At 37.9% G+C, this 13834-nt stretch overlaps 1 protein-coding gene across 4 annotated transcripts in view; it reads right to left on the bottom strand.

Moving 5' to 3' along the window:
• Nucleotides 1-1101: 1101 nt before the first annotated feature.
• Nucleotides 1102-13834, bottom strand: part of LOC100542828 (interleukin-1 receptor type 1-like) — a 16805-nt gene continuing 4072 nt past the window's right edge. The window contains exons 2-12 of one of the 4 annotated variants that reach the window (XM_019623175.1): nt 12179-12233; nt 11439-11688; nt 11009-11201; nt 9889-10051; nt 8664-8729; nt 8089-8209; nt 6140-6226; nt 5695-5843; nt 5251-5394; nt 3287-3448; nt 1102-2752 (exon numbers count right to left, since the gene is read on the bottom strand). In XM_019623175.1, coding sequence (XP_019478720.1) covers nt 2361-2752; nt 3287-3448; nt 5251-5394; nt 5695-5843; nt 6140-6226; nt 8089-8209; nt 8664-8729; nt 9889-10051; nt 11009-11201; nt 11439-11665 — 1704 coding nt within the window. In that variant the 5' untranslated portion in view covers nt 11666-11688; nt 12179-12233 and the 3' untranslated portion in view covers nt 1102-2360. The remainder of the gene's footprint in view (nt 2753-3286; nt 3449-5250; nt 5395-5694; nt 5844-6139; nt 6227-8088; nt 8210-8663; nt 8730-9888; nt 10052-11008; nt 11202-11438; nt 11689-12178; nt 12234-13834) is intronic. The other 3 variants (XM_010727862.3, XM_010727876.3, XM_010727868.3) reach the window with 3 other exon arrangements.

The following is a 13834-nucleotide window of genomic DNA, read 5'->3' as shown; positions in this document are numbered from 1 at the left end:
TATAGTTATGGCTTGAAATAAAAATTGATGAAGAGAATATGTTCAATGTATCTTCTATCGTATACCATTCAGATTATTTACTCTGTCAGCATAGACAGCATACTGAAGTATATCAACCACATTGTAGTGAACAAATACCTCACAGATTATATCGTATTTGTTTTTTATCTTCTGAAGCTACCAAGTTTCCAGAATCAAACTTTTGCCTCATCTTTTTTTGTTGTGTGTTTTTAATCAAGAACAATCAGTACATCTCTCTCTGCAGGAGTTCTTTTGTTGTACTACAAAAAAAGAGAAAACATCTATTTTCCTATGTGACTTGCGAGAAGAAGTTTCCAAGGGGAGAAAACAGTTAGAAAATTCAGCTTCAGAATAATCTCCCGTGATAAAAGAGTAAGCCACTTTGTGTCATGCTGCACTCAAGTAGTTAACAGTTAAGCACACTAACCAAAACTGTTCTCCCACACTCTTTTTCACATACATACAAACCTAAAACACTTACAAAATGTGGTTGTTTAAAAGAGCAGAAAATACAGAAAATACCAGCACACCTTCATGCAAATCAGTGTACTTATCAGTACTGCAAATGCTACACTGGGTTTGTTTTTTTTTTTCAATTTTATTTCAAAGCACAAAAATAGATAGTTGGAAAAAAAAAAAAAGCACTTTTTTCAACATCATTTTTCTATTATTTCCCTTACTTCATCCCACAGAAATAAGATGATTCTGTTTCTAAACAGAAGTCAAAAGAAATCTTGGAAGCAAACTGTAGTTTTCAGTGCCCTTCTGAGCAAACCTAAGCCTAAACACAAAGTAAAAATCGACATTAATGATTATCTAAATTCTCAGGCTCCTAAATTTATTTTTAAAGGTTCCAACCTAAAGACTATGCATTTCTAAAAAAGACCAACTCTAAATCTACTACAGCAGCAGCACCTCACCTGATGGACCAATTCTGAACTCAGTTTCCGTGGCAACATCTTAGAAAAAGCTTCTACAGGTTTGGAAAATTAAACAGCTGTGAAACCCATGGTCAGGAGAGCAGGATATTGCACATAAGGAGCATCATTAAACTTTCACAAAGAAATAGCTACCACAAAATACTTCTCAAATATTTTCTTTAATACATGTTACACTCCTGAGCCATTCCTTCTCTCTCATCTTTATAAATAAAGCCCAACCATGTGCATATTCCAAAGCATGCACACTTCTGAGAATCAGCTAAAAGGATTCAGTGACAGATGCCATGTTGGTAATAAAGATAATTTAAGAACCTGCTCAATTTTACATAAGAACACTTATAAAGTAAGCAGAATTCATGTCTGCATTCAGATGACACTCTTCAAGGATGGTGAATGAAAACAGCCGCAATTTCAGACCATCCTGACTCATCCCTTTTACACAGCAATGCACACAGAACATGGGTTGGTGTCCAAAAATACAGAACTACTTCCAAGTAAGCAGAGATAGCCACACACCTCTACTTTTTTTCTTTCACAAATACACAAGATATCATCATCTCTTGCCATCAACTCCTGATCAGGTTTCAGAACTGGCCACTTTCCACTCCCAAAAATGTCCTGTCCAAGTACAGTCCATTGACAGAGTGAAATTTCTAGGTTTGCACTTAAGCAGGTGAGAAACAGAATGAGAACGCGTTTTCCTGAGTAGCAGCAAAGTCTAGTTTGAAAGAAGTCATAAATATTTTCAGTTTCCTGACCATTTCAAGGGACAAAGTTTAGAAATACTCCACAAACCAGGTATTACAGAATTATTTAATAAATGTGTGAGAATTCATGAATCCATTTGTTTAGCATATTTGGTAATCACTGGTTCAACGCATGCAGTACTGTGAGTCATTTCAAACCTACCCAGTATTTCCCTATCCCCTCCAAGAAACAAGAGTAAGGCTTGTTACTCAAGAGTGGACTCCAAAACTTGCACAGTGCAGATTTTTATGGTAATGAGGAGATCAGATAATTCTGGAGGGACGAAAACAAGAGTAACAGAATTGCTAGGAAAATGCAGTCTACATAACCATCAACAGCAGTTTCAATTAGAAAACAAACAGACTTCACAGTTGGTTCTTCAGTGGACATTACACTAATCTGGATCATCACTCCTGAACAGTCTATCAACATCCACAATGCTTAATCCAGACATAAACCTGAATAAATTGCTCTTTATCTGTAGCTGAAACAGAAACACAGTTGCACAGTTTTCCTTTTAAGGTTTAATTTCAAGAAGGGATGAGTAGTTTTTACTCCTTGACCAAAAAAACCTCTGTTCGTAACACAAAAAATTTGTGTAGAAAACATATTTCCAAATTACCTTCTCAGTAGTATTTTAGTAAGTAGATCTTAATTTCCCTTTGCTGCAGAATTGTTCAAAGTTTGAGGTGATAAATAAACTTCAGAAAAAGACACTTTTTTCTTGGCTGGCATTTGATAGCGCACATTTTTCCAGAATTTTGTATTTGCTGAACAAGATTTCTCTGAGAAGTCTCCTTTCCATTGGATGGCCCCATGCTTTTGCTTAATATATCTGATTGATTCTGGCATGCTTGTGTAGTCCTGTGTTCCATCCATTTCTATAAGAATCACTTGAGTCTCATCACGGATAAGAGCACTATACAAAGCTAATTGTTGTTCAGAGGCATCTTCCAACTGGACGCAACTAAATGTTTCAGATCCAAAAATAATCATCAGTCTTCTGCTTTGCTTGAAGATTTCATCAGCAACACTGACCACAGCTGGAAGTAATGAAGCAACAATCAAAGTCTGTATAGAAAGTTTATTATTAACACAAAGTATTGCACCATCTTTAAATTGCATATATATAGAAGAGTGACTAGCTCAAAGAACTGGTAGGTCTAAGATCTCCAACTGCCATAATCCACTGCACAAAATTACTAACCAAAAATGTTTCCTGCACTTCCCAGGGAGAATTATTATTCAAAAGACCTCAACAGTATTATTATTAATATTATTAATAATAATAATAATTTTACAGAGTACTGATTTGCTTACCTTAGAAAGAAAGAGCAGATCCTATCATTATAACATCAGAACAAGATCTAGAAATTTGATTCAAAAACAACAAGAAAACTAGAAATAAATTGGCCATCAGATAAGAGGTCTAATTTTCCATTAAAAACAAACAAGAAGAACCTACAGTTTTAAATTTGGTCTATAATAATAAATGTTTTCTCAGTAGCAAATATAATCTTCTAATCCTAGAACAATGAGTAAAAAAGCAATTATCAACTCTGCTAATTAAACCATACCTTCTCCTGGTAGGTCATCCCTTCCTAAAATAAAGAGATTATATCCACATTGTTGTTCTAAAACGTTGGGGAGTATTCTAAGAACAAAGGTTTCCAGACGATAGAAGTTGCTGCCTCCACAGCCTTTTGTGTACAGGACACATGCATCATAGATTTTTCCATCTAATACAAACAAAAATATTTCTGTTAAAAACTAAAAACCATCCTATATTGCAAAGTTTCATTTTGGATTGCTTAAAATATCACAGAATCACAGAATGGCCAGGGTTGGAAGGGACCTCAAGGATCACGAATCTCCAACCCCCCTGACACATGCAGGGCCACCAATCTCCCCATTTAATACTAGACCAGGCTGCCCAGGGCCCCATCCAATCTGGCCTTGAACACCTCTAGGGACGGAGTATCCACAACCTCTCTGGGCAGCCTGTTCCAGCACCTCACCACTCTCTCTGTAAAGAATTTCCCCCTGACATCCAACCTAAATCTCCCTTCCCTCAACTTAAAACCATTTCTCCTTGTCCTGCTGTTATCTACCCTTTCAAAGAGTTGATTCCCCTCCTGTTTGTAGGCTCCTTTTAGGTACTGAAAGGCTGCAATGAGGTCACCCCACAGCGTTCTCTTCTCCAGTCTGAACAAGCCCAGCTCCCTCAGCCTGTCTTCATAGGGGAGGTGCTCCAGTCCCCCAACCATCTTTGTGGCTCTCTTCTGGACCCTCTCCAACAGCTCTCTGTCCTTCTTGTACTGGTGGCTCCAGACCTGAACACAGTACTCCAGATGGGACCTCACAAGAGCAGAGTAGAGGGGGACAATCACCTTCCTGTCCCTGCTGACCACTCCTCTTCTGATGATATAATAGTTATAAGCGGTTGATTCATAGCTGTCTGACAGAGTAACAGCAAAGCACTAAAATGTTCTACAAATAAAAGAAAGACGATGAGCCACAGAACCTGACCTCTTTTCCCATCATGGGGAGTAATGTGCCAGCAAGTGAGCTGGATGGAGGACCCTGGGGGCTGCAGAAAGGAGCCCCCAAACTCAGAGGAACTAACACATTCATAGTCACAGAATGGCCTGGATTGAAAAGGACCTCAAAGATCATCTAGTTTCAACCCCCCTGCTGTAGGCAGGGTCACCAACCACTAGATCAGGCTGCTTAACTTAGTAAGTTAAGTTTGGGACAAACTATAAAACATCGTTTCTTTGATCTATTTTTCATTAGAAAAATAGACTAAGTTCTCTAGGAAAACTTGTCTTTTGTTAAAAGTTGAAATGACTTTCATGTGAAAATATTTCAAACAACCACGAATAAATGTTAACTATCTCTACTTTTGAGCTCTTGGGAATTTGAGACAGTCTAATTCTGAGGGCTGCCCAAGCACAATACATATTATGTCGCACTTATTTCCATTATTCACACCTATCCAGTGTATCTGTCTACACTGCAGCAGTAGAAATACATTAAAAGTATCACAGAATGGAAAACTAGTAGAATGTAACCATCATAAGTTGCTGGATTTATAACTAAAGTTATGTGTAAAAGAGAAAAAGAGAAAAAAAACACCTCAGCAATTGAAGTTTCATTTTCGATATAAATATCTAACGTGCGTTTTTCTACAGCTAGTCTACAGGATGTAGCTCTGCTGACACCTATTGACCATCAGTGTGGCCATAAATCCACGCACAAAGAAACAACTTTCTTTGGAAGAAATAGGAGGTTCTTTCTGACCTATTTCACCTTAACTGTCTTAAATATTATGCAGTGTTTATTACCTCAATTAGGATTACATATTTCACCTATGTGAATTAAAAGATCTTTCCATACGTATTTGAAAATTCTCAAGGAAATTCCAAATACATTCTATTAAACAATCATATAATTGCTTGGGAGTAATAGCAAATGGAAAAAAAAGAAATAAAAAGCAATAGGCTAGTTACACTGACATGCACTGATTATATGCACATACCTTCCTTACTTACAAAGGCACATCCAAAATTACGATACCAAAGCACCAAGTCAATCTTGAAAATCTTATAGACGACCAGAATAATAAATGTTAACAGTAAGAAAGAGACAAACACTCCAGTCAGCCATCTTTGTACATCAGGAGCTGCACAAAATATGGTAAGAATAGAAAGAAAATGTTGGATTTGTCCAAATCCGACCTTTCACACAAACGTAATATACATTTGAGTCTCACATTTTTCACTTCCACCTCACTATTTTTTAATAGATAAATACACTACTATAGTGACTCTTCCCCTCCACACATCTACATGCTTAAATACAGGAAAGTGTAATCCATGCACCTTCTATTGATGTGATATAAGAGCATTTGGAACCAAGACCACAGTACTTCTACAAAAGCCAAGTCAACCACAAGCCAGAAAAATACAGCAGTATTCCTTACCTCTATGTTTTAATATAATATAGGATGCAACCTGTCCAAAGGCATTTGAAGCTTGACAGACGAATGGTTGTTCATAGTCTTCACTATGCACTTCTGAAATTATGAGCTTCACAGAATACACAGGGCGTCCATCATAAGCAGTTTCCTCACTATCCAAAAAGTGACAAACAGAGCCATAAAACCACTCCTTCCTATGAAGGTTTCATCACTAACAGATGCAACGTAACAATGGTCATTTCCATCTGCAAATACCAATTACACTTCAGAACGGATAGATAATTGCATTATGTCAGGGAAACCCAAACAGTAGCTGGGCCTCTTCCTGACATTTAGTGTAGACATCAGAAAATATTATCTGCAAATCCTATCAAGAACTGTTTCCCAGTGGAATATAAGGTCTCTATGGGCTACAGTACAAAAAATGATCTTACAAAAATATGCAAACCCATGTTGCAGGGGGTTCTCAGCATCTGTAAAAGTAGGCGGAGCATCCCAGTGCTTGGTGGAAGAGAAGTTCCACAATCTGAAATGCCTAAAAAAAGAAGCCCCAGTACAGGAATGTCATCTTACAGTGCAGATCTTTGGGACAGCAAAGACATTGAAGGTGTCAACCGAAGCATATAACACCAACACTCAGTGCAATTCTAGCTGGAGGGAATGGAGTATAAACTGCTGCTTCATATCATGGATCAGAACAGATTTGGAACAGATAAAGTATCAGGCTGCACTGTTAAGATACATGTTATTTACTGTACATCTTACAGAGGCACAAAAAATGCTAATTTTGCTGCACATTCACTGAGTAATCTGCACTGTGTCTCCTGTCTGATGTGCAAAATAGATAACTTTTTAACCAGCACCAAACAAGGGACATTACTACCTCATTAACAGTACAGCTCATATGCAAAATTAACTAACTAGTCAGCCAAATGCTTTTCTTCTCCGAAAACGTACTCTAATTACCATTAAAAATGCAAAGTAAAAGTTTGAAATAAATCATAAAGAGCATATATAGGACTACACAAAACAACATGTGAGCAACAGGTTGTGACCTGTTGTGTCACAAGGAGCTACAAGATATGATTTAGCGGCTTGTGGTATCAAGGGTAATGGGAGGATGGTTGGACTAGATGATCTTGTAGGTCCTGTCCAACCCTGTGGTTCTATGATTCTCTGATTCTAGGTCATAGTAGTTTGAACACTAGAATAAAGAGTAAATGAATCAACATCGTTAATACAAATGACTAGACCCAGAAAATATTATGGCTACAAATACTGTAAGACAATATTTTAAGTGCTAATACTAATATAATTATGATAATATTGTAAGACAATAATTTAAGTGCTAGGAAATACTAAAGAATAACATCGTTTTTATGATACAATCAGTGACTGCATGCCTCTGAATTATAGCCCAATTGTTTATAACATTACAGTATATGACTTTTGTATAGGATTTTCTCTTGGTGAGCACTAAAAGAATTCAGCAATTTCCCCTTTTGTTTTATGATGAGACTTACTTATTTCTAAGAACCATAATCTTACGTTGAAGATACCATTCACATTTCATCGCTTTCTCCCTCATAAATGCTGCTTGATAACTTTTATAAAGTGCTCACATTTTTCCTTCATAGTATCACCAGGAGACAAGGGCTGACAAAAGCCCTATAGTTTTCAGTTCCTTGGTTCCCAACCTATGTTATCTAAGATACCTTTTCAGACTGCCCTCTGCTCCAATTGTAATTGTCCTTTCCAAGCCTTTTCCCTCCTAGCTCTGCTTAAACTACCCTTCATTCTCACATTATCTCCTAGTTGCTTTGTGCAGTTCATGTCCTCCAAGTCTTCTTCCTAAACCCCAACCCATCACTGGAAATATCTCTTCCTTTTCTCCTCTCAATCCACTAAGCTTCAGTACAAATGTCCTTAATAAAGTCTTCTATTAGTTCTCCATCTAATCTCAGTTACACTTCCCTACCTCAAGGCTCTTAAAACTAGAAGTCTAAAGTTCTCCTGCAAAGCACAGCTTTCACCTCTTACAGCCTCCCAGACAGGCAGATGGGAAGGAAAAGGAGAACACAGGAGGCAGTCTGAACCTCACATGTTCAGTCTCTGAAAGAAGTCTCTGCCAGTCCAGAGCTTGCTCAGTAGAAACAATATTATAGTTATGAGTCTATAAGCTTCCACAGAACACCTTTTTCCATGGCTGGAAATTTAGATAGATTTTTATAATGACTCTAAGGAACCCGATTTCACGCAACCATGCATCTATTATGTTTCAAGTTTCTGCTTCAGAAAGAAAACGAATTGATGAAGGCAAGCATTGACATAAGTCAGAGCGAGGAAGTTCCACTTTGGTTGCCAACCCAGTACTTTCTAATCTGAAAATATACTTACTTATTGGGCTTTGCAAAAATTCTGCTCACATAAAACACATCAATATACACACCGTTGCCTGTCCAAAACACCTCAAACCCATCAGCACCTGTTGTATTGCAATCCACTGTCACCTGTGAGCCTGTAAAATTGTGTTACAAAGTGAAAAGTTAGTTTTCATGCTCTAATTAAAAGCTATGCAATTCTGTTTATAGACCCCCACTAAGACCACAGGACAATTCCACAGCCTTTCAGAAAAGTTCCTCTAACAGTTTGTCTATCCATTCAGTAATCTGCATGTTCAAAGAGACTGATATTACAGAAGAAGCCAAATCAGGGACACAGCATCTCCTTCTCCCTCTATGGTGTCACTTTTCCCTGAAGTTTTTCTGCAACTTTGGAAGGAATACCCCTTGCCTCCTTCCTTCCCACCATGAAACAATTTTCCTTTGAGAAAGTAATGTAAAGGAGAAACTGAGCTGGTCACTGAACTTAGTTTTTGCCCAGAGAAAACAAACACACAATGTGGCACTCTCCTTGGGCAAGAATTTTCACTAGGATACAAAATAATACTTCTTATAGTGAAAAGTACTTACCAAGTTCCACTTCAATTGAGTTGTTTTGCGGATAAGATATTTCTGGGGGCATTTTTGGTGGGCTCACTAACCAAAAGAAAGAAAGTTATTTTCAGAAAAGCAGGAGTAATTGCATCCTGTTAATGCTGCACAATCCAAGGGCAACCTAAACACATCTTGCCCTACAGACAGGGTTGTCAGCAATTTCACTCAGACATTATTCAATACTCAAATCAAGAGTTTTGAAGATAGTCTTGTTACTTCTGAGTAGAAGCTCTGTCAGATATCTATAGCACATTATGGAATATTTCTTATCAGATATTGAAAGTTCAAGGAAATTTCTCTTCGAGCACACATCAACGAGAAAGTCATAAAGCGTCCCGATGTGAAACACAGGTTGCCACATCCTTCCCTGCCACAGATACATCCCTCCCTTCCTCCTCTTATAACTATGTCTGTGTTATTGTTTGGACCTCAAATCACCCATTTTAGTGCAAAATTGCTCAGTTGAAGTATTTGAGCAACTGAGCTGCTTTTAGCCATTAACAGCAAAATTATATGTTTGAGTTATATGACTGCTTTAGTGAGCTGCTGAAGCTGAAACTACGCTGAGAGAGAAGTCTAAAAGGTAGGTTTTAAAAAACAGCCAGTCACTTCTGGCTATATATTCCTCATATTTTGTTTATTCACATCATGTAAATATGACATTTATATCACATATTCACAAATATAAAAACATATATACATATATATGTAAACATACATATACATACAGAGAAAACATGCACACGCAAAAACCAGAACATAAGATGGGAATGCAATAGATGAGTAGACCTGAACATGTGTTTCAATGGGAATGTAAAAAACAAAAAATGAAGGAAATAGGACACGTTAAACCAAGATACCACTACAGTTAGTCTTGGTTTAACTGGTTGTTCTTGTGGTAAGGGGATGATGTAAAAGAGAGAGAAGATAGGCTGGATAGAGCGGGTGTAACAAGACCCATCTAGGGACCTCAGCAGCTGGCCCATTAACCAAAGCATCGATGTACTGCAATTCTGATCCCACTGTTCAATCACCAACACAGTGACAACAGAAAAACTTCAAGCATTTCTTTCCCCCTTACTTAGATACAAAGTAATAGCCTACAGCTTACCTATACACAAATTGAGTTTTTAGCTGCAATTAGAAACCTGGATAAAATTTTGGAGCGCCACTGTTATAAACAATGAATTTATCTACTTACCTTCTACAATCAGACTAATGTCTCGTGCAATGTCATATTGCTTTCCATTATAGGTATATGTTGTTTTGCATGTATAGTTCCCTTGATCTTGCACAGTCACATTGAAAATCACAAGGTCACTGTTTAAGAAGGCAAATCGTTTCCCTTCCAGTAGCTGACAGTCCTAAACATACAGAGAACTCTGTTAATTCTTGTCACTATCTCTTTCCATGGTTTGTCTCTCTTTAACACATCAAACTTTCAGTGGACCACAACATAGGGATGGATGCCTTGTGGAGTGTGGGGAAGAGGAAGAGAGCTTTGTTTTGGCTCTGAGTTTTTAATTCACAGATATAGCTATACATTTCCTACAGAAAAAAACTTAAAATATTACGGAGAGAAATAGGAAGTGTGATATAAGGGCCAGGATTTTAAAAGTGTTAACTAACAAAGAATTACTCAATAATTAAACTTCATTTTTTCAAGTACTAAAATGCAGTACCTTACAGATTGCACAAGCACAAGGCAAAAATGTCAAAGAAGGCAATACATTCTTAACAGAACAAGACTTTGAATACTTACAAACCACATGAAATAATATTTATTTGATGGAGCAATACTGAATGCACAGTGGATATGCTGTCCTTCACAAATTACATACTAAATCCGTTTCCAAACAAAAGAAATGGATGTTTTGCTAGCATGTATAAAGGTGCCATCTAGTGGATATACGGGTCAACATTTCCTACATTTAAACTGAATTTCTACTCTGTTACTCAAAAAAACCTGCATACACCTTTACAAGGTGAAATGCCTTAATTCCCTCCTCCAGTTTTTTTTTAAAGCTTTTTTTTTTTACATTTATAATAGATCTGTAATTTTTCTACTACAATTCATAAACATCAGTTACTTGTATTTTAAATAACTGACCATTGTGACAGTTCTAATCCTGGTTGCCCAAGGAGGCTGTGGATGCCCCATCCCTGGAGGCATTCAAGGCCAGGCTGGATGTGGCTCTGGGCAGCCTGGTCTGATGGTGGGCTACCCTGCACGTAGCAGGGGGGTTGAAACTAAATGATCACTGTGCTCCTTTTGAACCCAGGCCATTCTATGATTCTATGATAAAACAGGCTCTTTTTACCTTATACCAATGAACAGGTAGAATATTTTTCTCATTCCTGAAGTGATCCAAGTGTGGACACACAACCTTTGCAGATGATGAAGTGAATACCACCTCCTCTACAGCAAATTTTTCATTTAAGCATAAGCCATCAGTCCTCTCAAAAACTGTTACTTCTGTAGACATTTTGCTGCAGCTTGTCAAATTCCTGCAACTAATATAACATAATTAAATTTAGATACTCGACATATTTTCCAGCTCAAAACTACACAGTATTCCCTTTGCAGAAGAAAGATAGGACCAGAACTTTACAAATCCTCCAACATGATCCCCATAATCCCCAACATAAAGTTGGGGAGCATTTCTCTTGCCCTCCAAATCCTACTTTCTTTCTAAAAGTTATTCTCTTTGCAACACATTTCTATAGCAATGTAATTTTTTTAACCTTCACCTTATGACACATTCATAATTTCCAGAATCTTCTAATATTGCAGGGAGAAACCAAATTAAACTCTTCTGCTGATGAATTCTAGAAAGTCTGTCTCTAGGCACTGCAGTTTGGTTACCAACTTTATACCATGTTAAGTTGCAGTCTCCACTTTTAAAATTGAAGCTCTTTTCCAGTGAACATTTAATAACAAGAGGCTGCCCATCAGGCACAAGACTATGCTTGAACATCACATCATAGGCTCCGCATTTCTCTGAAAGAAAGAGATAAACATTAAAGAAAATCTCAAACAATGTGAAACAAAACAATAAACTTGCTTTTTGATCATGCTTACAAAGTTTATTGAGTTTCCACCTTCATTCTTAAGTCATCTATCAATGCTGTCTCAACCTTGTGTCTTTGGTGTTCAAAGCATTATTGAATAGTATACTGATATAGTTATGCCATTGAAATGAAATGCTGTTATACCACATAACTCGACAGGATCTCTTTGTTTGCAGTAGACTACCATTTGTCTGCTTTATTTCAGATGCAAATGATTGAAGTACTTGTATTTCTCCAGGCTGTTCCAAGCACACACACACACATGGATGCACAAATTTCACATTCAGTGTCTTTATTTATTACTTTCACTTATCTACAGTCAAAGTAAATCCTGCAGTATTCAGACATCCTAAGGGGACACAGAAAGTTAAAGTTCTAGTTGCACAAATATTAAACTTGCAAAGAAAATTTCAACTCACCCCTTACTTCTTGAGAAATTATTCAAATGCTTAGCAATGAACTCATTTTCTTTCCCTGAATCCAGGAAGATTCACATGGGAAAAAGCAACACCGAGAGATTTTGTCAGTACAATGAAAATAGGCACCAACTCTGGATATACTGGTCACATTCCAGAGTCAGTACTCTCATTTCATTATAATAGAAGAACAACCACACACGGCCACTGAAGTTTCTGTGCAGCCCAAAACTCTTGCCTTCTAATATTCCACTGGGGATCGTGCATGAGAAATGGCAATGTAAACATTCCCTTATTTGCCTTCTCTATAGTATTCATTATTTTGCAGACCTCTATCAGATATCACATCTTTTCTTTACCTCAGACTCCTCATTTATTTAATGACATCTCATACAGAGGCCACCCACTTCAAAGAATATCGTCACTCATCTGTTTACCTCTTCTAGCATAATCTTTCTGAGGTGCAATAAGCAGAATTGTAGTTTGCTGCACATTAACTATGGTGTTATCCTGTAGCATAAAAAAAGCTTCAATTTCTACTCTTTCCCAAGAATTCCGATTTTCTTTTTCTTTTCACCATCGGTGAAGATAGAGCTAATGCTTCCAGAGAGTGTTCATACATGTCAAAGTACCATTCTCCTCAAATACTTCTATCAGTACCTGAAGGGGGCTGACAGGAAAGCTGGGGAGGGACTTTTTAGAATGACATGTAGCAACAGGACGAAGGGAAATGGTTTTAAATTGGAAGAGAGTAGATTTAAACTAGATATTAAGAAGGAATTCTTTACTGTGAGAGCGGTGAAACAGTGGAACAGGTTTTCCAGCGAGGTTGCAGATGCCCCCTCCCTGGAAGTATTTAAGGCCAGGCATGATACGGCTTTAAGCAGCCTGGTCTAGAGGGAGGTATCCTTGCCTATAGCAGGGGGTTGAAACTAGATGATCTTAAAGGTCCCTTCCAACCCAAACCATTCTATGATTCTAAAAAAAGTAGAACTATAATTCCTTTAATCAGTTCATACACCAGAAGGTCACGTTGCCATTCAGAGGAACCACAACAGGCTGCAGAAATGGGCTAACAGAAATCTCATGGAAGTCAACAAAGGGAAATGTGAAGTCCTGCATACAGGGAGAAATCCCCCAGGCACCAGCACATACTGGAGGCTACCCATGAAAGCAGCTATGAGAGAAGGATCTCAGGATCCTGGCGGACAACATGCTGACCATAAGCCAATAATGCTCCATCACAGTAAAGATGGCTTAAAGGTGTCCTGAGCTGCATTAGGAAGAGCATCATCCACAGGATGAGGGAGATGAATCTTCCTTTATTGGTGAGAGCAAATCTGGAGTGGGACTTCCGAGCATAAGAGAGACATGGATTTATTGGAGCGAATCCAGCTCAGGACCACCAAGATTATTAGTGGAACTCTCTCAGACAAAGGCAGGCTGAGAGAGCTGGGACTGTTCAGCCTGGAGAAGATGATCAGTAGTGGGGCAGATCTTAACCAATGTGCAAATGAATACCTCTGATGAGAGAGAATGAAGAAGAGGGAGCCAGATCCTTCACAGCAGTGCCCCCTGACAGGACAAGATACAAGGGGCTTACATTGTGAGATTCCATCTGAACACAAGAAAACATTTTTTTTTCCTTTTTTTTTTCCT

This window comes from Meleagris gallopavo, chromosome 1 (assembly GCF_000146605.3).
Source record: "Meleagris gallopavo isolate NT-WF06-2002-E0010 breed Aviagen turkey brand Nicholas breeding stock chromosome 1, Turkey_5.1, whole genome shotgun sequence".
In the NCBI taxonomy this organism is placed as follows: domain Eukaryota; kingdom Metazoa; phylum Chordata; class Aves; order Galliformes; family Phasianidae; genus Meleagris; species Meleagris gallopavo.
Note: the sequence above shows the minus strand (reverse complement) of the source record. Positions and strands in the feature narration are given on the sequence as shown.